Genomic DNA, 22,272 nt, shown 5'->3' with positions numbered 1-22,272 from the left:
AAAGGGCAGTTCAGAATCAGACCTAAGCCAGGCCAGGTATGGACGATGGGTTTTTATAGCAATCAACAATGTTTTTCATGCTTTTAATTCCAGATTTATTAATTGAATTTGAATTCCACCAGCTGCCATAGTGGGATTTGAACCTGTGACCCCAGAACATTAGCCTGGGCCTCTGGATTGCTAGTCCAGTGACATTTCCATGATGTTACTGCCTCTTATATTCTCCTGAGGTTTGTTACTATTCCTCTCATAGTTCTTTACATTTCTGACTTCTGTGTTCTCGTTTTCGAAATGCCAGTAAAATTTTTCCTGGATTGTTGTCCCCAAACGTTTCCCCAACACCAACTTTAGGCTGACTGGTCTGTAGTTGCTGTGTTTCTCCCTGTGTAACATTTGCAATCCTCCAGTCCACTGGCACCACCCTCATTTCTAAGGAGGAATGGAAGTTTTTAGTCAGAGCCACCACAATTTCCACCTTTACTTCCCTCAGTAACCGAGGATGCACGCCATCTGGACTAGGTGTCTTCTCCACTTTGAGTACATTTTATTTTCAGCTTGGTATTAGCAACCTTATAATTGCCATAAGTCTCCTTTTTCTGTCTTATTTTAATCTTGGCATCTTTAGTCATGCGGTGAGTTGGGAGACTCATGGGAAACTTATAAAGAAGGCAAATGCACATGGGGTACAGGGTAATTTGGTGGATTCAAAATTGGTTTAGTTGTAGGAGACAGGGTGATGACAGAAGGCTGCTTTAGTGACTGGAAGCCAGCGTCCAGTGGTGTACCACAGGGATCTGTGCTGGGTCCCCTATTATTCGTCATTTATATAAACGACATAGATGACTATGTGGGGGGTAAGATTAGTAAGTTTGCGGGTGACACAAAGATTGGCCGGGTGGTTAACAGTGAGGTTGAGTGTCTTGGGCTACAGGAAGATATAGACGGGATGGTCAAATGGGCAGATAAGTGAAAGATGGAATTTAACCCTAAAAAGTGTGAGGTGATACACTTTGGAAGGAGTAATTTGACAAGGAAGGAACAAAGAGACCTTGGCGTGTGTGTCCATAGATCTCTGAAGGCAGAGGGGCATGTTAGCGAGGTGGTGAAAAAGGCATATGGGACACTTGCCTTTACCAATCGAGGCATAGATTACAAAAGTAGGGAGGTCATGTTGGAGTTGTATAGAACCTTAGTGAGGCCACAGCTGGAGTACTTTGTGCAGTTCTGGTTGCCACATTATAGGAAGGATGTGATTGCACTGGAGGGGGTGCAGAGGAGATTCACCAGGATGTTGCCTGGGATGAAACATTTAAGTTATGAAGAGAGGTTGGATAGACTTGGGTTGCTTTCATTGGAACAGAGAAGACTGAGGGGTGACCTGATCGAGGTGTACAAGATTATGAGGGGCCTGGACAGGATGGGTAGGGAGCAGCTGTTCCCCTTAGTTGAAGGGTCAGTCACGAGGGGACACAAGTTCAAGGTGAGGGGCAGGAGGTTTAGGGGGGAATGTGAGGAAAAACCTTTTTACCCAGAGGGTGGTGATGGTCTGGAATGCACTGCCTGGGAGGGTGGTAGAGGCGGGTTGCCTCACATCCTTTAAAAAGTACCCAGATGAGCACTTGGCACGTCATAACATTCAAGGCTATGAGCCAAGTGCTGGTAAATGGGATTAGGTAGGTAGGTCAGGTGTTTCTCATGTGTTGATGCAAACTGGATGGGCCGAAGGGCCTCTTCTGCACTGTGATTCTGTGAGTTCTATCTTTGGATGCCCTTCCATTCTCCTTTGTGGGAAAGTGTCTACTGTGTTGTTATCTTGCAGATCAATTTTTGATTCCAGTCTATGTGGGACAGATCCCTTTTCATCTCTCTAACATTTGCCCTCCTCCAGCTAAGTATTTTTACACTTGATTGTTCCTTGTCCTTTTCCATAACTCTTTTAATGGTGATTTTTTTTTTATTCGTTCATGGGATGTGGGTGTCGCCGGCCGGGCCAGCATTTATTGCCCATCCCTAACTGACCTTGTTCAGAGGGCATTTAAGAGTCCACCACATTATTGTGGACCTGGAGTCACACGTAGGCCAGACCAGGTAAGGACAGCAGATTTCCTTCCCTAAGGGATATTAGGAACCAGATGGGTTTATATTACGATCATGTTTTGGAAAATCCTCCAAGACTTGCTTGCAATGTGACCTCAAGAGAACATTCCTATTAGATGTTTGTCTCCGTGCTTTATCCAGATGATGCTTAATGCCCACCCAGTAAAGGCATACATTTACCCCCTGTATCTAGTGGCTGGTGTCCCTGGGCTGGGACTGCCTGATGTCAAAATTGCAGGCAATCATCGATTTTGAGAAAGATGCATAATAAGTTTTTCAAAAAGTGGAAGAGCCAGAATCACGGACGGCAAGCTTGCTCACTGATAATTTATGGAGAATTGTATCACCTGCACTTTTGAGGATGTGTGTCAGGATGTCTTTCGGCACGTCCTCTCCATTTTCTACAGCTTTCTTCCTCTCCTCTATGCACTGCTTCCCTGTAGCATGCAGCAGCTCTAAGGCGTCCCGCACCTCCTTCACAAACTTCCAGTGCCAAGGCATGTACTGGGAATGCAGAAGGAAGTGGATTAGGTAGACTGACAACAAAGGGGCAGAAATGGCAGGGCTGGTGATTAAAGGGAGCAACACAAGGACAGGGCTGGAAAGGCAGCTGATTAAAGGGGGCAAGGATAGTACAAAGAGGGAATCGGGGGTAACAACTGCGCATAGCAAGATCCAACAAACAATGAAATAAATAACAGTTTTTTCAGATTTTAGTTGAGGGATAAAGGTTGCCAGGACACCAGGGAGAACTCCCTGCTCTGCTCGGTTTGCGTCTCATCCGAAAGACGGCACTTCTGACAGTGCAACAATCCTTTGGTATGCTACTGGAGTGTCTGCCTGGATTATGAGTTCAAATCTCTGGAATGGAGCTTGTACCCACCTTCTGACTCAGAGAGGCAAAAGTGCCACCCACTGAGACACAGCTGACTGCTTAGGAGCCATTGCCAAGGATCTCCTGTTGCGTGGAGTTGTACCACCGTGTAACTCAAACACAAATACAAGGTAATTTAGTTTGGACTTTGAGCACTTGCCTGCATGTATGGTTTCCGAATATATTGTGTCATCCCTTTCAGAATCATTGATATTGCCTGTGGAAATGGAGACTCAGTACCATCCAATAAGTTCAGTTGCATCCCAAAGGCCACCTTTAAGGAGAACAGAGATCATAGAGTAATGGATATCTGGGACTGAGTTCCACAGAGATACAGATATCTGGGAGTAACTTAAAATAATGTCACAGAAACAGGTCATTTGGCCAAATATTCTGGTGTTCATGTTTCACACAAACCGCAGACTGGGTGACCGCTTTGCAGAACACCTTCGGTCTGTCCGCAAGCATGACCCAGACCTCTCTGTCGCTTGCCATTTCAACACACCACCCTGCTCTCATGCCCACATGTCTGTCCTTGGCATGCTGCAATGTTCCAGTGAAGCTCAACGCAAACTGGAGGAACAGCACCTCATCTTCCGACTAGGCACTTTACAGCCTTCCGGACTGAATATTGAGTTCAACAACTTTAGATCATGAACTCTCTCCTCCATCCCCACCCCCTTTCCGATCCCCCTTTTTCCAATAATTTATATATATTTTTCTTTTCCTATTTCCATTATTTTTAAATGTATTTCCATCCATTGTTTTATCTCTACCTTTTAGCCTATTTCGATCCCTTCCCCCCACTCCACCCCCACTAGTGCTATCTGTCCCTTGCTCGTCCTGCTTTCTACCATCAATGTCCCCATTAGCACATTTCTTAGATAATATCACCACTGTCAACACCTCTTTGGCCTTTTGTCTATGACATCTTTTGGCAATCTCCACCTATCACTGGCCCTCTATCCAGCTCTACCTGTCCCACCTCCCCCCCACCACTTAAACCAGCTTATATTTCACCTCTTTTCTATTTTTACTTAGTTCTGATGAAGACTCATTCGGACTCGAAACGTTAACTGTATCCCTCTCCGCAGATGCTGTCAGACCTGCTGAGTTTTTCCAGGTATTTTTGTTTTTGTTCTAGATTTCCAGCATCCGCAGTATTTTGCTTTTATCGCCTTCCACTCTACTTCATCTCACCCTGTCAGCATATCGTTCTACTCCTTTCTCCCTCTTACTTCCCTAGCTTCCCCTTAAATGCAGCATCTATGACAGTAATGGTGTGTAAGTTACAGAGAGTAAAGGACACTCACAGTGAGTTACAGAAAATGGCAGATTCTTGCAGGGCAAAAATGAGTTTTAGTGATGAACACTGGGAGTGAGTTGCTACAAAGAGCAATGGATAACCTGAGTGAGTTATACAGAAATGTAAGAAGAGTCCTAGGAATGAGTTAGGGTTAACTGTCAGTGAGTTACAAAGTGTGATAGATAGCTGAGAGTAAATACAGAGATTAATAAAATAGATAGTATTTGGATTGTTTTCTTCTTCTAATCAATCTCATTACTTTAAGCACTGGGGTACAAATGCATCAGTTGCAGAATTGGGACAGTAGTATGGTGAAAATGTTTCAGGACAAGTAATTCAAAGGCCTGGGCTAATCCTCCAAGGATATGAGTTCAAATCCCATCATGGCATCTGGGAGAATTTAAAAAATCAACAAAGTAATAAAGTCTGGGTTGGTACCAGTAACGGTGACCTTGTAAAAACCCACCTGGTTCATCAAAGGAAATCTGCCATCCTTACCCAGTCTGGCCTACATGTGACTCGAGACCCACACCAACGTGGCTGTCAATTAACTACCCTCTGAAACAGCCTAGCAAGTCACTTAGTTTGAGGGCAATTTGGGATGGGCAATAAATGCTGTCCTGGCCAGTCATGCCCACATCCCAAGGACAAATAATAAAAAAAAATCACGTCTTGATTGAGACATTACACCACGATTCCAGCATGATTACATGTTTATAACACTCCACAATCCAGTATGTAAAACATACAGTGGTTTACTCACAACTCTTACAAACTAATTCTACCTTTGATTTCTGCATTCCACACATACTGCCCACCAAATCATAGCACAACAAACATACATAAAAGTGACATCAGAATAACAACGTGGAGCCAGCAAATAGCATTTAACTCTTCCCAAATCTCTTCTAAACATTCTGTTACCATGGTTATATGGCCAATTATTTTATTACTATAAACACAAATGACCTGATCAACATTTCAAGGTCATAAGAGACATGGACAAGTGAATTTCACAGGTTCCATCAGTCCCTTAATCTTAAGAAGGTACATGGGCCTCTGGTCCACATACACATAGCCTTCCATATTCAGCAGAAAGCTGTTTTAACTCATCATGTGCTGATCTCACAAACAGCTCAGGATGTAGAGGTGTGCAGATAATGTGAACTCCCGTGCCCACAGGTCTGAGTTACACAGAGACTAATGGATATACACAGACAGCAATGGGTAAGCGTCTGTGAGTTACACAGAGGGTAATGGATTGTTAAAAGTAGGTTACAAAGTGCAATCAATGGGTGAAAGAGTGATGGATAATTAAGATTGTGTTACACAAAGATTAATGAATCTCCTAGAGAGACTAATGGATACTTCAAAATAGGTTAGAGAGAGAGAGAGTGTGTTGGCATGTTGTCAGTGAGCCACACACAGAGCAGCATCACATCCAGAGGTCTTATAAGAAATAATAATAAAAATAGTGCACAGTATGTCTTGAAATAGATAGGGTTTACACTGGTGATCATTGTACAGAGACACCAACAAGATGGGTGTTGGGTAGATCTGCACCAGTAAGAACAACAACTTGCATTTATATAGCATCTTTAATGTCGTAAAACTTCCCAAGTTGCTTCACAGGAATGCAGGAGTCAGACAACCAGGGACAAAAAGTGGAGGAAAAAGAGAAGGGAAAGTAAAATCAATTTTTACCGTTGTGATAACCTCAAGTGTCACACAGTTCATCTTACTGTGCATTCCCACTGGAGTTTCACCATCAGACAACTCTCTCAGCTTCTCCATCAGATGCTCAGCCTTCTCATTAAACACATCCATTAACCCCACCAGGTACCTGCGTGGCAAACGACGACACAGAGATAAGGAAGGTGTGGCATATTGTGCTTTTTACTCCCAATGTGGTTCAAGGTAATTGATTACTTTAAAAGCGCAGTCACTGTTATGAACACAAAATGCAGCAGCTGATTTATAAACAGCAAAGCTCAAAAAACAACAATGATCAATTAATCTGTTTTGGTGGTATTGGTTGAGAGACCAGCGTTCCCACTGGAATGGAGAAGGTTAAGAGGTGATCTGATCGCTGCTGTTTTTAGGATTCTAAAGAGATTGGATAATGTTGACCAAGAGCAATTGTTTCACCCTGTCCAGAACTGTAGAACCAGAGAACGCTTAAAGAGGGAAATTGAAAACTAAGCTGAGGAAACAATATTTCAATGAGTGAGCGGTCAATCTATGGCACAGGCTCCCGAGGGAGATGGTTAATATTGATTCATTCAAATGTAAATGGGATAGATTTCTTTTAGAAAAAACATTTTGGGGTTCAGTATGTGAGTAATTTGAGACATGATGTGTGGTGAGTGGAATGTGCTCAGGGGAACGTGCTCAGCTTGGACCTTTGGTTTCCAAAGCTCTCCAACCACTGAGGTTTCCTCACCTTGTATCTGGTTCCGTTATAGATTCATCGATAGAGGTTGATCGCTGTGATTAGTCAACAGCTCCATTATTGTTATATCAGGTAATTACCAGGGTGGTAGAAGATGAACTAGGTGCACCTTGGGTTTTTTCATCTAGTTAATCCTATATTGACTCCGGCTAGAAAAATTCCTTTCTGTTGTTTGAATCGTGCCACCTGTACAGGGAATTAAACATCCCGTCTCAATTTTACCATTTGGTACTGCAGGGGATTGTCACTCTAAATAACAGGCATGTGTCCTGAAGTATGGATATCCCTGTTTGTGTAAGAATTGGAGTCATTAGATTTTGACACTGACCAGCACTTAAAACAGGAAGAATAACATTTAAATAAAAGCAGAAAGTGCTGGAAATATTCTGCAGGTCTGGCAGCATCTGTGGAGAGAGAAAAACAGAGTTAACATTTCGAGTTGAATATTACAGCTGGATTCTGAAGAAGAGTCATATTCAACCTGAAATGTTAACTCTGTTGCTTTTTCCACAGATGCTGCCAGACCTGCTGAGTATTTCCAGCACTTCCTGTTTTTATTTCAGGTTTCCAGCATCCGCAATATATTTTATTTTTATTTTAAGAATAACATGGAGTTTAAAGACATAAATACATAGTTACGAGTGGCTGAAGAAAGGGTCCATCACCCTGCGCTGCATGTACCAGTGTTGGTGGTCTGTATCAGTCAACAGGCCACGCCCCAAAAACCTGTGAAAAACAACATGAGGTTAACCAATGCCTGGTCTAATAACATTTGTAAAGGATTGCACAAATTAAGTTAAACCTCTTTCAAGCTCACAATATTTGGGGTAGAAGTGTAAAGTGATTCATTTTGGTAGAAAGAATGCAGAGAGACAATACAAAATAGAGAGTACAATTCTAAAGGGGTTGCAGGAGCAGAGGAACCTGGGTGTATATATGCATAAATCACTGAAGTTGGCAGGTCAGGTTGAGAGCGCGGTTAGTAAAGCATACAGTATCCCAGGCTTTATTAATAGGGGCATAGAATACAAGAGCAAGGAGGTTTTGTTAAACTTGTATAAGACACTGGTTCAGCCTCAACTGGAGAAGAGAAGATTAAGAGATTTGATAGAAGTATTCAAAATCATGAGGGGTCTGGAAAGAGTAGATAGGGAAAAACTATTCCCATTAGTAGAAGGATCGAGAACAGGGTGCAGGTTTAAGGTAATTGGCAAAAGAAGCATTGGAGACATGAGGAAAAACATTTTCATGCAGTGAGTGGAATGCGCTGCCTGAGAGTGTGGTGGAGGCAGATTCAATCAAGGCATTCAAGAGAGAATTGAATTATTATCTGAAAAGGAAAAATGTGCAGGGTTATGAGGAGAAGGCAGGAAAATGGCATCAGGAGAGTTGCTTATTTGGAGTGCCAGCACAGACATGACGAGCCAAATGGCCTCCTTCAGTGTTGTAACCATTCTGTGATTCTGTGATATGAGGGTTTTAGTGAAGGATTTAGTTATCTAGAAAGCCAGGTGGTGAGTGATAAAATTATAGCCTAGTCTTTAAACACTTATTAGCTTTTACTTACAGACACACATTATAAACATACACCTCCAAGCCCAAAAAGAGTTTCATTCTATTCCTGCATATAGGAACAAAGTTAACACCCAACTACTGAAGACAATTAAACACCCAGTTAATAAACAATTAACAACAGGGTATATCAGAATGTTACAGTGAGGAGTGTGGGGTACAGAGAGACAAGGGACAGCATCCAGTCTTGGGCTGATAAATTGCAAATAATATTTAAGCCACAGAAATGCCAGGCAATGACTGTCTCCAAAAGAGAGTACCTAACCATCTTCCCATGACATTTAGCAGCATTAACATTGCTGAATCCCCACCATTAACAACCAGAAACCTAACTGGACCAACCATAGAAATACTGTGGCTATAAAAGCAGGTCAGAGGTTGGGAATTCTGCGAAAAGTCTCCCTAAAGTTTTTTCATCACCTTCAAGGCATAATTAAGGAGTGCAGTGGAACATCCACTTGCCACTTCAACAACACTCAAGAAGCTCAACACAATCCAGAACAAAGCATTAAACATTGAACAAATGAGGGCAAACCTTAAACATTCATTCCCTTCACCACCAATGCACAATGGTAGCAGTGTGTATCACACACAAGATACACTGTAGTAACTCACCAAAGCTCCTTCGTCAGCACCTTGGCCACCTAGAAGACCAAGGGCAACATGTGCATGGGAACACCACCACCTGCAAGTTCCCCTTTAAGCCACACATCATCCTGACTTGGAAATATATTGTCATTCCTTCAAAATCCCCAAACTCCCGAAAGCACTCTGGGTTCATCATATGGACTGACGTGGTACAAGAGGCAGTTCATCACCACCTTTTCGAGGGGCTATTAGGGATAGGCAACAGATATTGGCCTTGAATGTAATTTTTTTAAATGGCTGTTGAGTGCAGATCCACAAACCTTTTACCAAAGAGGTTGAATAGGAGATCATATGTGTAAGGATCTTTGGGGTATTTTGGTGACATCAAGAATTCCTGCAACAAAAAAATATTGAACAGTGATATGTTGGTAGTACATTCATTTTCCAGGTATACATCATCTCCAACTTCCTCACTGCTATAGTTGAAAAGGTGAGAGCCTTCTGCCAGCTGATGCTCCCTTTACTGCAGACTGGCAGTTTGAGGCGCCAAGTATGTTTCCACCTTATTTCCTTTCTGCATCTGGCCCAGGGGCATCTGCAACTCGCCTGGCTCAGAGTTGGAGCTTCAGGATCTGGGTGCAGAAAAATGTCCTGGGACCCTCCGACAGCACTGTGAGTGTGCCTACACCACAGGGACTGCAGCGGTTCAAGAAGGCAGCTCACCACCACCTTCTCAAGGGCAATTGGGGATGGGCAATAAATGCTGGCCTAGCCTGCGAAGCTCACTTTCTGTAAAATGAATAAAAAAGGCTGTCCTAGTGCGGAGGTTAGGGTTGAGCCCTGCTGTGATGGTCTCATAATTGTTAAGCCTCTCAACAATCAGAATCTAGACTCACACATGAGGAGTGGATCATTGGGTGAGGTAGCAGTACCATTTTACACTGCAGTTTTTTACCCCTTCTCTCCAGGAAATGCTGCTTCTTGCTGGAGTACAGTTGCATGAACATATCAGTCTGTTCAAGTTTCCACCCTTCATGTGCATGCCTGAACAGACTGTCAGTAAGCTATGCAACTATGAGGACCATCACTTAAGAAACAGGGGCAGGAGTAGTCCACACATTTCCTTGAGCCTGCTTCACCATTTAATAAGGTCATAAATGAACTTCTACATCACCTCCACTTTCCCACCCTAACCCCATGTCCCTTAACACCCTTTATGCCCAAAAATCTATCAGTCTCAGTCTTGATGCTCAATGACTGAGCATCCAAAATTCTCTTGGGTAAAGATTTCCAAAGATTCACAACTTTCTTAGTGACAAAATTCTCATCTCAGTTCGAAATGGCCAACTCCTAATCCTAAGACTTTGACTCCTAGTTCTAGTCTCTCCAGCCAGGAGGAAACAGCCGTTCAATTTCTATCCTTTCAAACCTTCCAAGAATTTTATACATTTAAATGAGATCAGCCATGATCTGGTTGAATGGTGAAGCAGGCTTGAGAGGCTGAATGGCCTACTCCTGCTCCTCTTTCCTTTGCTCACTTAGAGAGCAGAGATGTGACAAAAACAAAAACAAAAATAGCTGGAAAAGCTCAGCAGGTCTGACAATGTCTGTGGAGAGGAGGACAGAGTTAACGTTTCGAGTCCGTATGACTCTTCAACAGAACTGAAGAGAAATAGAAATGAGGTGAAATATATACTGTTTAAGGAGGGGTGGGACAGGTGGAGCTGGATAGAGGGCCAGTGATAAGTGGAGGCAAAGGAGAGATTGCCAAAGATGTCATAGACAAAAGGACAAAGGGGTGTTGACGGTGGTGATATTAGCTAAAGGATGTGCTAATGGTGACATTAAGGGTAGCAAGCAGGATGAGCAAGTGACAGATGGCCCTGGTGGGGGTGGAGTGGGGGGAAGGGATCGAAATAGGTCAAAAGGTGGAGATAAAACAACGGATGGAAATAAATTTAAAAATAACAATAGAAATAGGTGGGAAAAGAAAAATATATAAAAATATATACTATAATTATTATTAAAAAAGGGGATCAGAAAGGGGGCGGGGATGGAGGAGAGAGTTCATGATCTAAAGTTGTTGAACTCAATATTAAGTCCAGAAGGCTGTAAAGTGCCTAGTCGGAAGATGAGGTTCTGTTCCTCTGGTTTGCGTTGAGCTTCACTAGAACATTGCAGCAGGCCAAGGACGGACATGTGGGCATGACAGCAGGGTCATACGGACTCGAAGCGTTAACTCTGTATTCCTTAGTTTTGTATCTATCTAAACTGTGTACGACTGAGAAACGTCAAGAGCATTTTCTCAGGGTCCTTGTAATTAGACATTGGTGTCCCACAGAGTTCTGGAGCCACATATGCGCTGCAATATGATTTGAATGATAAATGATTTGAAGATAAAGCTAGAGGGAGCAATGCCTGAATTCTACAAATGATGCTACAAATAGAAGGTATAGTAAATAATTCTGATTATCATAGAAAGCTGTAGAGAAATATTGATAAGACGATGCAATGGGAAAAATGCTTGATGGAACTAAATGAGAACATGAGATGTTATATTTTGTTAATAACAATAATTACAGTTTGAATAGCGCAAGACAGCAAGTGGAATATTGGATTTTATGGCCGGGGTGTTTTACATAAATGTCTTGATATAATGGTGAAGTCCACAGTTGGGAGTATTGTGTGCAGTTTTACACTGCACACTGTACGAAGGATATTAAGGTAATAGACCGATTTTGCCTGGTATGAGGTGATAGAAATGCAAAACAAGGTTTGGAAAAGTGGGGCTACTTTCACTAGAAGAGGAGACCATGTGGCTTTTGATACAGGAGATTTAAATGATAAAGGGATGAGAAAGAGTAGATGGAAACAGAGGGGGAGTAACTCATCTGCCAAACTGTGTTCCTCTCCACAGATGCTGTCAGACCTGCTGAGTTATTCCAGCTATTTTTGTTTTTGTTTCATATTTCCAGCATCCGCAGTATTTTGCTTTTATCAGAGATGTGACAAAGTTTTGAGGTCCCTGGGAGAGCAAGTTTGAGTAGGAGTCTTATTTAGCTCCTTAAATTACCACTCATCCCATTGTCTAAATATGCATTAGTTTTCCTGCTGAAGATACAGAAATCATGATATTAACATAGCAGAAATGCAGCCAGTGGGAAGATACTGTGAGATGGGATCTTTGTGGGGACAGGAGGGTTCAGAAGAGCACTGACGATTTGTCATGAAGAGATTAATGTCTATAAGGTTATTGGAAACTATTTTTTTAAATAGAGTTTAGTGGTGTCTGTGTGTATGTCTTAACTGGATTAAAGTCAGCTGGTATAGAGGCTTTGATGTATAGAAAGAAGTAGGTTTGAAATGGTAATTAGATAAACATGGGGGAGTTTAGAAACATAGGTATCAAGGGGGCAATATGTATTTTTAAATAAAGCTTTCAAAAGAATGGGTGAAATCTTGCACCTAGCTAGAAGACACCAAGCAATGTGTTTATTTTTTTCACCTTACTAATAAAATTGGTGGAATGAAAGGATGTTATTGTTAGAAGAGGTAAAATTAAAAGCCGAGTGATATAATGGAAAATTTACATTCAAAGAGAAAGGTATGCATTAAGGAGAAAGGAGAGTGTGGGTAAGGCAAAGGCATTTTAAGATCCATCAAGTGTGAGAAGCCTCCAGCCTGTTAAGCCTCAAGTCTGTCTGCAAGGACCCAGAGCTGAAAGAAACTCATTTTGAATGTGACTGTCCAGGTTGTGCTTTGCCAGGTGTCTCTTTGAATCTGAGATTTACTGTTGCCTTAACAGGGGTGTAACTGAGAGTCAAATCAATTAGGGGATTTTTGTAGTTATTATAGTAGTAATTTTGTAGATATATCTATGTGTTTACAATATTTCTTGTATTAATAAATGTTTAATTTAGTTTTATGAAAAAAACCTCTTGAGACTCGGTGGTCTTATTACTACTGAATTCAAAGCCTGCATCTCAAAATATACAAATTGCAAAAATGGATTATGACAGTAGTTTCAAGTTTCCCTCTGGTATTTGAACAACTCAGTCTTTACCATTGGCTGCGTCATAATACCATTGCAGAATCAATAAAGAGATTCAGTCAAGGTGAGGGAGTAGCTAGAGGCTTGAGGTAAATAATTATTACATATTGGTCTGAAATCTCATCAGACCAACCAAACCAATTAATCTAGAATGGAAAATAATATTCTCTACCTTTACTGCTTCTGGGTGTGTGACAAGAACTGACACGCGATAAAAAACATTAATTCGAATGATTGGTCCGTACATCTCACTCCTAAAACAACCAAGAAATTAATTATAGTGAACATCAGTCTTTAAAACAATCTGAAACTCTATATACAAACACCTCGGTTCAGATTCCAGTCTGTATTCCATATATAAACTCTCAGAATCCCTCAATCAGATTCCAGTCAATAAATCACTCCCGGATATCTGTTATTCTATATATAAACCCTCCAAACCCCTCGATTAGATTCTAGTTTGTAACTCACTCCCGAGTATCTGCTATTCTATATATAAACCCTCCAAACCCTTCGATTAGATTCCAGTCTGTAACTCACTCCTGAGTATCTGCTATTCTAAATACAAACCCTGCAAATCCCTCGATTAGATTCCAGTCTGTAACTCACTGCTCGGTATGAGTCATTCTATATATAAACCCCCCGAACCCTTCGATTAGATTCCAGTCTGTAACTCACTCCCAGGTATCTGTTATTCTATAAAAAACTCTCCAAACCCCTCAATCAGATTCCAGTCAATAAATCACTCCTTGGTATCTGTTATTCTATATATAAACCTCTGAACCTCTTGATTAGATTCTAGCCTGTAACTCACTCCCAGATATCTGTTATTCTATATATAAACCACCCCGAACCCCTCGATTACATTCCAGTCTGTATCTCAATCCTGGGTATCTGTTATTCTACATATAAACCCCTGAACCCTTCGATTAGATTCCAGTCTGTAACTCTCTCCCAGGTATCTGTTATTCTATACATAAGCCACCTCGAACCCCTCAATTAGATTCGAGTCTGCAACTCACTCCCAAATATCTGTTATTCTACATATTGACCCCTGAACCCCTCGATTAGATTCCAGCCTGTAATTCACTCTCAGGTATCTGTTATTCTATACATAAACTCTCCGAACCCCTCAATCAGATTCCAGTCAATAAATCATTCCTGTGTATCTGTTATTCTATATATAAACCACTCCGAACCCCTCAATTAGATTCCAGTCAATAAATCACTCTTGGGTATCTGTTATTCTACATATAAACCACCCTGAACCCCTCGATTAGATAGATTCCAGTCTGTAACTCACTCCCATGTATCTGCTAATCTATATATTAACCCCCTGAACCCCTCGATTAGATTCCAGTCTGTAACTCTCTCCCGGGTATCTATTATTCTATACATAAACCCTCCAAATCCCTCGATTAGATTCCAGTCTGTAACTCACTCCCGGGTATCTATTATTCTATACATAAACCCTCCAAACCCCTCGATTAGATTCCAGTCTGTAACTCACTCCCAGGTATCTGTTATTCTATATATAATCCCTGAACCCCTCAATTAGATTCCTTCCTGTAACTCACTCCCGGGTATCTATTATTCTATACATAAACCCTCCAAACCCCTCGATTAGATTCCAGTCTGTAACTCACTCCCAGGTATGTTATTCTATATATAAACCCCCCAAACCCCTCGATTAGATTCCAGCCTTTACCTCAATCACGGTATATGCTATTCTATATATAAACTACCCTGAACCCTTTGACTAGATTCTAACCTGTAACTCACTCCTGTGTGTGAGTTATTCTATATGTAAGTAACAGATTTATAAAGAGGGATATGGTCGAGTGCTCAAAGTGTGAGTGTGAGGTGGCATCTGATTGGTACCAGCAGAATGGTTATCTTGACGAGTTGGAAGCTGAGTATTTGCACAGTGATTGATGCTTGCACAATCGTCATACTAAATTTGCTGTCAAGAAGCCACTAAGTGAGAGCCATATCTGTAGATTTTGTAGCATGACTGTTTTAAAATGGCCCAAGGTGTCAGAAATGTGTGAGTAACAAGGTTGCAATATTGAAAATTTATTTTGTAGTTTGATTACGTCTGAATTAATAGTTTCTACAGTTTCTAACCTCAGAGCGTACAACAGCTGGCCAGATTTTCTGCTTCCCTCTTTTAAAACCTGCTCCCCACACAAGCCCAAAGCTTCATGAATAGCTGGGAATAAGTAATCAAGTGAGGCCATGAAAACAATTATGGGGCAGTGTGTTCCTGGCACTGCTGTCTAGATCTGTCCCAATAATGGCTATTCCAGCCTCCAACCTTACTGGTAATGGAACATTCCCCCTTTAGTATGAGATAGTGTCTAAGGCACTAAAGAGGCAAGGAGCACTCCACACTCACCATTCCAGGAACTTTCCATGGAGCATTTTGTTACCTTCCATTGATTTTTGAAGTGAGGGATCATGTCCGAAGAGAAAGCTGGAATAAGATAGACATCAGTGACAAATTAGGCACTCAAACACCATTTGGCCTAATCCAGACCTGACAGGACAGTAAGGATGGCAGGTTGGGGGGTATGGTGGGAGGTGAGTGGAGGTGATGGGCTTGAGTACAGTTATAAAGATATTATTTATCTTTTAATAGATTTATAACAGATTTATATATCAACTTTTATGATCTCAGGTTATCTTAAAGTACTTTACGACCAATGGAATAATTTTTTGAAATTTAGTTATGGATGTAATGTAGGAAACACAGCAGCCAATTTGTGCACAGCAAACTCCCACGAATAGCAATGTGATAATGTGTGGATATTCTGTTTTATGTGTTGGTTGAGGGATAAATATTGGCCAGGACAATGTGGAGAACTCTTCTGCTCTTTTTTGAAATAATGCTGTGGGGTCTTTTACGTCCAACTGAGAGGACAGAGGGAGCCTGGTTTAATGTCTCATCTGAAAGGTTGCACCTCCTACAGTGCAGTGCTCCCTCAGTATTGTACTGGAAATGTCTGCCTGGACTACGGACTCAGATCTCTGAAGTGAGACTTGACCTTCTGACTCTGAGGAAAAGTAAAATGCAGGAATACATCTGCAGCCCTGCAACTGGAGGTGGTACAGCATGAAGTAGCTGGTGGTGGGCAGTTCCACTGTGTCAGTCTTGGTTTAGTTGGTAACACTTTCGCCTCTGAGTCACAAAGTTCCAGATTCAAGTCCCATTCCAGGGCTTGAGTACAGATATCAAAGCTGACACTGCACTACAGTATCAGTATCAGTATCAAGCCCTGGAATGGGACTTAAATCTGGAATTTTGTGACTCAGAGGCGGAAGTGCTACCAACTGAGCCGAGACTGACATAGTGGAACTGCCCACCACAGCTACTTCGTGCAGTACCACCTCCAGTTGCATATCCACAGGTCCCTGAAGGTAGCAGGGCAGGTAGGTAAGGCGGTTAAGAAGGCATATGGGATACTTGCCTTTATTAGCTGAGGCATAGAATACAAGAGCAGGGAGGTTGTGCTGGAACTGTATAAAACACTGGTTAGGCCACAAGTGGAGTACTGCGTGCAGCTCTGGTCACCACATTATAGGAAGGATGTGATTGCACTGGAGAGGGTGCAGAAGACATTTACTAGGATGCTGCCTGGGCTGGAGGGTCTGAGCTATAAGGAAAGATTGGATAGGCTGGGGTTGTTTTCCTTAGAGCAGTGAAGGTTGAGAGGGGACCTGATAGAGGCGTATAAGATTATGAGGGGCATAGGTAGAGTGCACAGGAAGGCATTTTTTCCATTAGTAGAGGGGTCAATAACCAGGGGGCATAGATTTAAGGTAAGAGGTAGAAGGCTAAGAGCAGAGTTGAGAATTGTTTGCACCCAGAAAGTGGTGGGAGTCTGGATCTCACTGCCTGAAAGGGTGGTTGAGTCAGAAACCCTCATAACATTTAAGAAGTATTAGATATTCACTTGCGTTGCCATGGCCTCCAAGGCTATGGGCCTAGCGCTGGAAAATGGGATCAGTGTAATCTGACCTTTGCTGGCTGGCACGTACACGATGGGCTGAATGGCCTCTTTCTCTGCCTGTTGGGTGGGCGGGCCCGACCCAATCTCTGGCGGACGAGGAGCCGATCCCCGCCGGAGAAGTGGGCCCCGCCGCCATTTTACGTGGGCGGGCCAATTAAGGCCCGCCCAGCGTGATGTCCAGCGGGAAGCGCTATGCACTCCCTGTGCGGGCGGCGGGGGGGATTCCCCAAATGCGAGAGTGTGCTCTTTCATGCATGATAGAGCGCACATCTCCCTGAGGCTGAGTGCTGCCTCAGGGAGATCGCTGACACTTTTAAAAAGATTAAAAATAGTAAAAAAAATTCCCTAACATGTCCCCCTCATGTGTCACATGAGATGGGGCAGGTTCATAAATTACAGTAAAACTTTATTAAACTTTTTAAATCCCTACATGAAACCTCATCCCACTGGTGGTTGATGTTTCATGTTTTCTCTAGTTGCCGCTGGGGCTCCTGGCCTGCCTGCTAACCTTAAGGTTGGACGGGCAGGTCCTTTAATTGCTTAAATGATTCTGTCAATGGCCTCAATTGGTCATTGACAGGTCGGCGGGCCCACAGCTGATTTTGCTGCGCCCCCACCTTCCTGAAGATTTAAATGGGGCGGGATGACGTCGGGGGTTCCGCCCAATGACATCCCGCGTCAGCGAGCGGGCCCCGCCCCCTGCTTGCTGATGGCAAAATTCTGCCCTATGAGTCTAAGTGTCGCCTCTTGGATGAGACGGTAAATTGAAGCCCCATCTACTTGCTCAGATGGGTGTAAAAGGTCGCATGGTACTTTTTTGAAGACGAGCAAGGGAGTTTCCACTTGTATTTCGAGTATTATTATTTCTGGCCAATATTTAACCCTCAATAAACATGAGAAAAACAGATTATCTGCTCATTATCACATTGTTGTTTGTGGGAGTTTGCTGTGTGCATATTGGCTGCTGCATTCCCTATATTACTTAATTGGCGGTAAAGAGCTTCGAGATGTCCGGTCATCATGAAAAGCACTATATAAACGTAAGTCTTTAAAATTCCCACAGCATCACCTCCATAGGTCACAGCTGGAGAGAGATGGAGGCAGGATTTGATCCACAACTGACCGGTACTGTCAGCAGTAGTGCAAGCCCTGAGATATACGTTAGCATCCTGGCAGATGGCTCTGCTCAGCTGCCATGTGTCCCAGATTGCAACAGTGACCATGCTTCATTGGCTGTAAAGCACTTGGGACATAGTGAGGCCGTGAATGGCACTGTATAAATGCAAGTCATACGAACATATGAATTAGGAGCAGGTCACTCGGCCCCTTGAGCCTGCTCCGCCGTTCAATAAGATCATGGCTGATCTGATCTTAACCTCCACTCCACATTCCTGCCTACCCTCAATAACCTTTCACCCCCTTGCTTACCAAGAACCTATCTAGCTCCGCCATAAGAATATTCAAAGAATCTGCTTCCACTGCCTTTGAGGAAGAGAGCTCCAAAGACTCACAATCCGCTAAGAAAAAAATTCTCCTCATCTCTGTCTTAAATGAGTGACCCCTTATTTTTAAAAGGTGATGCCTAGTTCTAGATTCTCCCATGAGGAAACATTCTTTCCACATCCAGCCTGTCAAGCCCCCTCAGATCGTTATATGTTGCAATCGAGTTGCCTCTTACTCTTCTAAACTCTAGCACATACAAGCTTAGCCTGTCCAACCTTTTCTCATAAGACAACCTGCCCATTCCAGGAATTAGTTTAGTAAACTGTGACTCGCTATACACCCTGTGATTACTGTGCACCTTTAATAATCAATATGTGGGATCACCATTGCTGTCATTATGTCAGCTTGGCTCTCAGACAAACATTCAAAAGTTCTTTTTACACTTTATCTAAAATGAGGTCCTGAACTTCTAGGAAGTGTGCTCCAACAGAAAATCCGAACAGTTTTTTCTGAACACTTGCTGTAATGTTTTCCCTGTCTCTAATGTCCCTCACTGCATAACCTCTGTTCAAGGTTATACGCCCCAGCTCCCTTGTTCTTGTTTCCCCTATTTTCTGGAGTATCACATTCCCCAAATCTATAAAGTGACCATACCTGTCTCTGGGAGGACCTGGTATGTGATCAAACTTCAGGTGGAGGTAGTGAATGTAGCAGAGATAAGCCAAGAAAAGGCACAACAACACAATGAGCAAACACACTGTAGCCCTGTGCAAGCAGATCAGGAGACCCTGCCAGAGATCCATGTTATGGCAGAGACACCAAGGAACGAGTCACTGACAGCAGCGTCTGTGGAGAAAATAACCGCAGTCTCTGTCGCTGAGGTCGAACTTTGACAATAAACAAGAAATACAGAGGGGGACTGTCAGAAAGAAGAAACTCCCAAACAAATGCCCTCTCTTGGTTAAGTTATTGTCAGTGTTATAGCAGCAGATTTCACAACTTAAGTTAGGATTGGCAACTCTGGTTTGACGTATTCCTGAAAATTTGATCACATGGCTTTTTAAAATTAATTCATGGGATGTGAGCATCGCTGGCTAGGCCAGCATTTATTGCTCATCCCTAACTGCCCATGAAATAGTGGTGGTGAGCTGCCTTCTTGAACCGCTGCAGTCCATGTGGTGTAGGTACAGCCACAGTGCTGTTAGGGAGGGAATTCCAGGTTTTTGACCCAGTGACAGTGAAGGAACGGTGATATATTTCCAAGTCAGGATGGTGAGTGGCTTGGAGGGGAACTTCCAGGTGGTGGTGTTCCCGTGCATCTGCTGCCCTTGTCCTTCCAGGTACATGGTAGAAGTTGTGGGTTTGGAAGATGTTGTCGATGAAGCCTTGGTAAGTTGGTGAAGTGCACCTTGCAGATGGTAATTAAGTCACATGATGAAGCTTGTTTGATACTTAATCATATGACATTTGATCATGAGACATTTGCTCACTATTTGAAAATGTTATTGTATGCACCTTAGTTGATTGTCTCGATCTTACCAAACCCAAAATAAAATATTTCACTTTTTGTTTTTATGGTGCGATGATTAACTTAAATCAAAGAACGCAAAAGAATATAAACTTTTAAGGATAAGTAACATTTAAGACTACTTTTATGACATTTCTACATTATCGACTGCAATGAGAAACACCAATGACACCAGCGCCACATCGATATGAATAACTTTTAACTAAAGATTTTGTACAATTTTATGACTTTCGCAATACACAGCAAGTTATAAAAAGAATAAATAAAATCCAAGCCAAACCTAATGAAATTCGCTGAACTCCCATAACCCATAGCTCAAGTCGCATGTCAGGGAGGTGAGACTCAGTCCTCAGGGAGAAGCAGCAATGCTGCCTGATTGCTGAAACAAAATACTGCACACATCACAGGCTGTCAGCAACTCTCCTCCCAACTCTCCCAAGTGGTTTTTTTCTCTTTCCCTCTCCCAGTTTCTGTGATTTTCTCTCTCTCTTCCTCACAGTTTGTGTTTCTTTCTCTCCCTTCCCCAGTTTTTCTTTCTCTCTTTCGCCAACTTGTTTCTCTCTCCCTCCCCAGTTTCTGTCTCTCTCCCCCGGTTTGTGTTTCTTGCTCTCTTTCTCCCAGTTTTTTTTTCTCCCTAGTTTGTTTTTCTCTCTCTCCCTTCCTTTCCCAGTTTGTTTGTTTTTCTCTCTCTCTCTCCCCCCCCTCCATAATTTTGTGTCGCTCTCTCTCTCTCCCTCTCCTAAGTCTCTCCTCAGAGTGATGGAGTTAATCAGGTGATGGGCACCTCCAGCGAGGACACTGCACAAATCACGCATGCAAATACAGTTTCCTAACCCTGCCCAAGCAGGTAGGTTGAGAACCGTAACTTAAATCCAATCCCACACCAGGTTCGTTCATTCTTAGCTGCCTTCTGAAGTGGCCACTCAGTGTATCAAACTGCTACAGAGGTTTTTAAGAAAGCAGCACACCTCCATTTTTCCAGATGATCAGAGATTGTGATTGAGTAGATGGAGGAAACCTATTACTGCTGGGGAGTGGGTCAGTGACCAATGATCTTGAATTTAATATCATTGGAAAAAGATCTAGAGGGGAGATGAGGAGAAATCTTTTCACTCAGAGAGAAAGTCACTGGTGCTCTGTTTGGGTTCTGCCAGGGCCACTCAGTTCTTGACCACATTACAGCCCTGGTCCAAAAATGGACAAAAGAGCTGAACTCAAGAGGGAGGTGAGAGTGACTGCCCTTGGCATCAAGGCAGTATTTGACTGAGTGTGGCATCAAGGAGCCCAGCAAAACTGAAGTTAATGGGAATCAGAGGGAAAATTCTTCAATGGTCAGGGGCATACCTAGCCCAAAGGAAGGTGATTGTGATCATTGTAGGTGAATCATCTCAACCTAAGGACATCACTGCAGGAGTTCCTTAGGGTAGTGTCCAAGGCCCAACCATCTTCAGCTGCTTCATCAACAATCTTCCTTCCATCATAAGGTCAAAACTAGGGATGTTCGCAAATGATTGCACAACATTCAGTACCATGCACGACTCCTCAGGTTCTGAAGCAGTCTGTGTGCATATGGATAACCTTAAGGCTTGGGCTAATAAGTGGCAAATAACCCTTACCTCACACAAGTGCCAGGTAATAACAATCTTCAACAAGAGAGAGAATCTAACTATCTGCCTTTTACATTCAATGGCATTACCATCGCTGAATCCCTCACTATCAACATCCTAGGAGTTACCATTGACTAGGAACTTAACTGGACCAGCCACATAAATACTGTGGCTACAAGAGCAGATCAGAGGCTGGCAATTCTGCAGTGACTCACCTCCTGACTCCCAAGCCTGTCCACCATCTACAAGGCACAAGTTAGGGGTGTGATACAATACTCTCCTCTTGCCTGGATGAGTGCAGCTCACACAATACTCAAGAAGCTTGACACCATCCAGGACAAAACAGGCCACTTGGTTGGCATCCCATCCACCACCTTAAACATTCACTCCCTCCACCACTGACGCATAGTGGTAGATAGTGAGTACCATCTACAAGGTGCACTGTAGCAACTGCTCAAGTCTCCTTTGACAGCACCTTCCAAACTTTCGACCTCAGCCATAGAACCACAGAACCATAGAAAAGTTACGCTGCAGAAAGAGGTCATTCAGCCCATCGTATCTGCACTGGTCTTAAAAAGGGAGAAAAAGAAACTAGCTGCTAATTTTTAATCCCACTTTCCAGCAACTGGACCATAGTCTTGCAGGTTACAGCACTTCATGTGCAGTTCCAGGTACCTTTCAAATGAGTTGAGTGTTTCAGCCTCAACCACCAATTTAGGCAGTGAATTCCAGATGCCCACT

The 22,272-nt window shown here is 42.8% G+C and overlaps 1 protein-coding gene across 1 annotated transcript in view; it reads right to left on the bottom strand.

Moving 5' to 3' along the window:
* The window catches only part of LOC144692878 (cholesterol 24-hydroxylase-like), a 49,926-nt gene extending 30,575 nt beyond the window's left edge, over positions 1-19,351 (bottom strand). The window contains exons 1-8 of the mRNA XM_078561964.1: positions 19,051-19,351; positions 15,339-15,416; positions 13,113-13,194; positions 9,210-9,283; positions 7,369-7,455; positions 5,982-6,120; positions 3,132-3,245; positions 2,445-2,601 (exon numbers count right to left, since the gene is read on the bottom strand). Of these exons, the coding sequence (XP_078418090.1) occupies positions 2,445-2,601; positions 3,132-3,245; positions 5,982-6,120; positions 7,369-7,455; positions 9,210-9,283; positions 13,113-13,194; positions 15,339-15,416; positions 19,051-19,199 (880 nt within the window). The 5' untranslated portion in view covers positions 19,200-19,351. The remainder of the gene's footprint in view (positions 1-2,444; positions 2,602-3,131; positions 3,246-5,981; positions 6,121-7,368; positions 7,456-9,209; positions 9,284-13,112; positions 13,195-15,338; positions 15,417-19,050) is intronic.
* Between the last annotated feature and the right edge of the window lie 2,921 nt (positions 19,352-22,272).

The sequence above is a fragment of the Cetorhinus maximus genome, chromosome 18, assembly GCF_964194155.1.
Source record: "Cetorhinus maximus chromosome 18, sCetMax3.hap1.1, whole genome shotgun sequence".
NCBI lineage: Eukaryota > Metazoa > Chordata > Chondrichthyes > Lamniformes > Cetorhinidae > Cetorhinus > Cetorhinus maximus.
The sequence above is the reverse complement of the archived record's forward strand: the minus strand, read 5'-3'. Positions and strand labels throughout refer to the sequence as shown.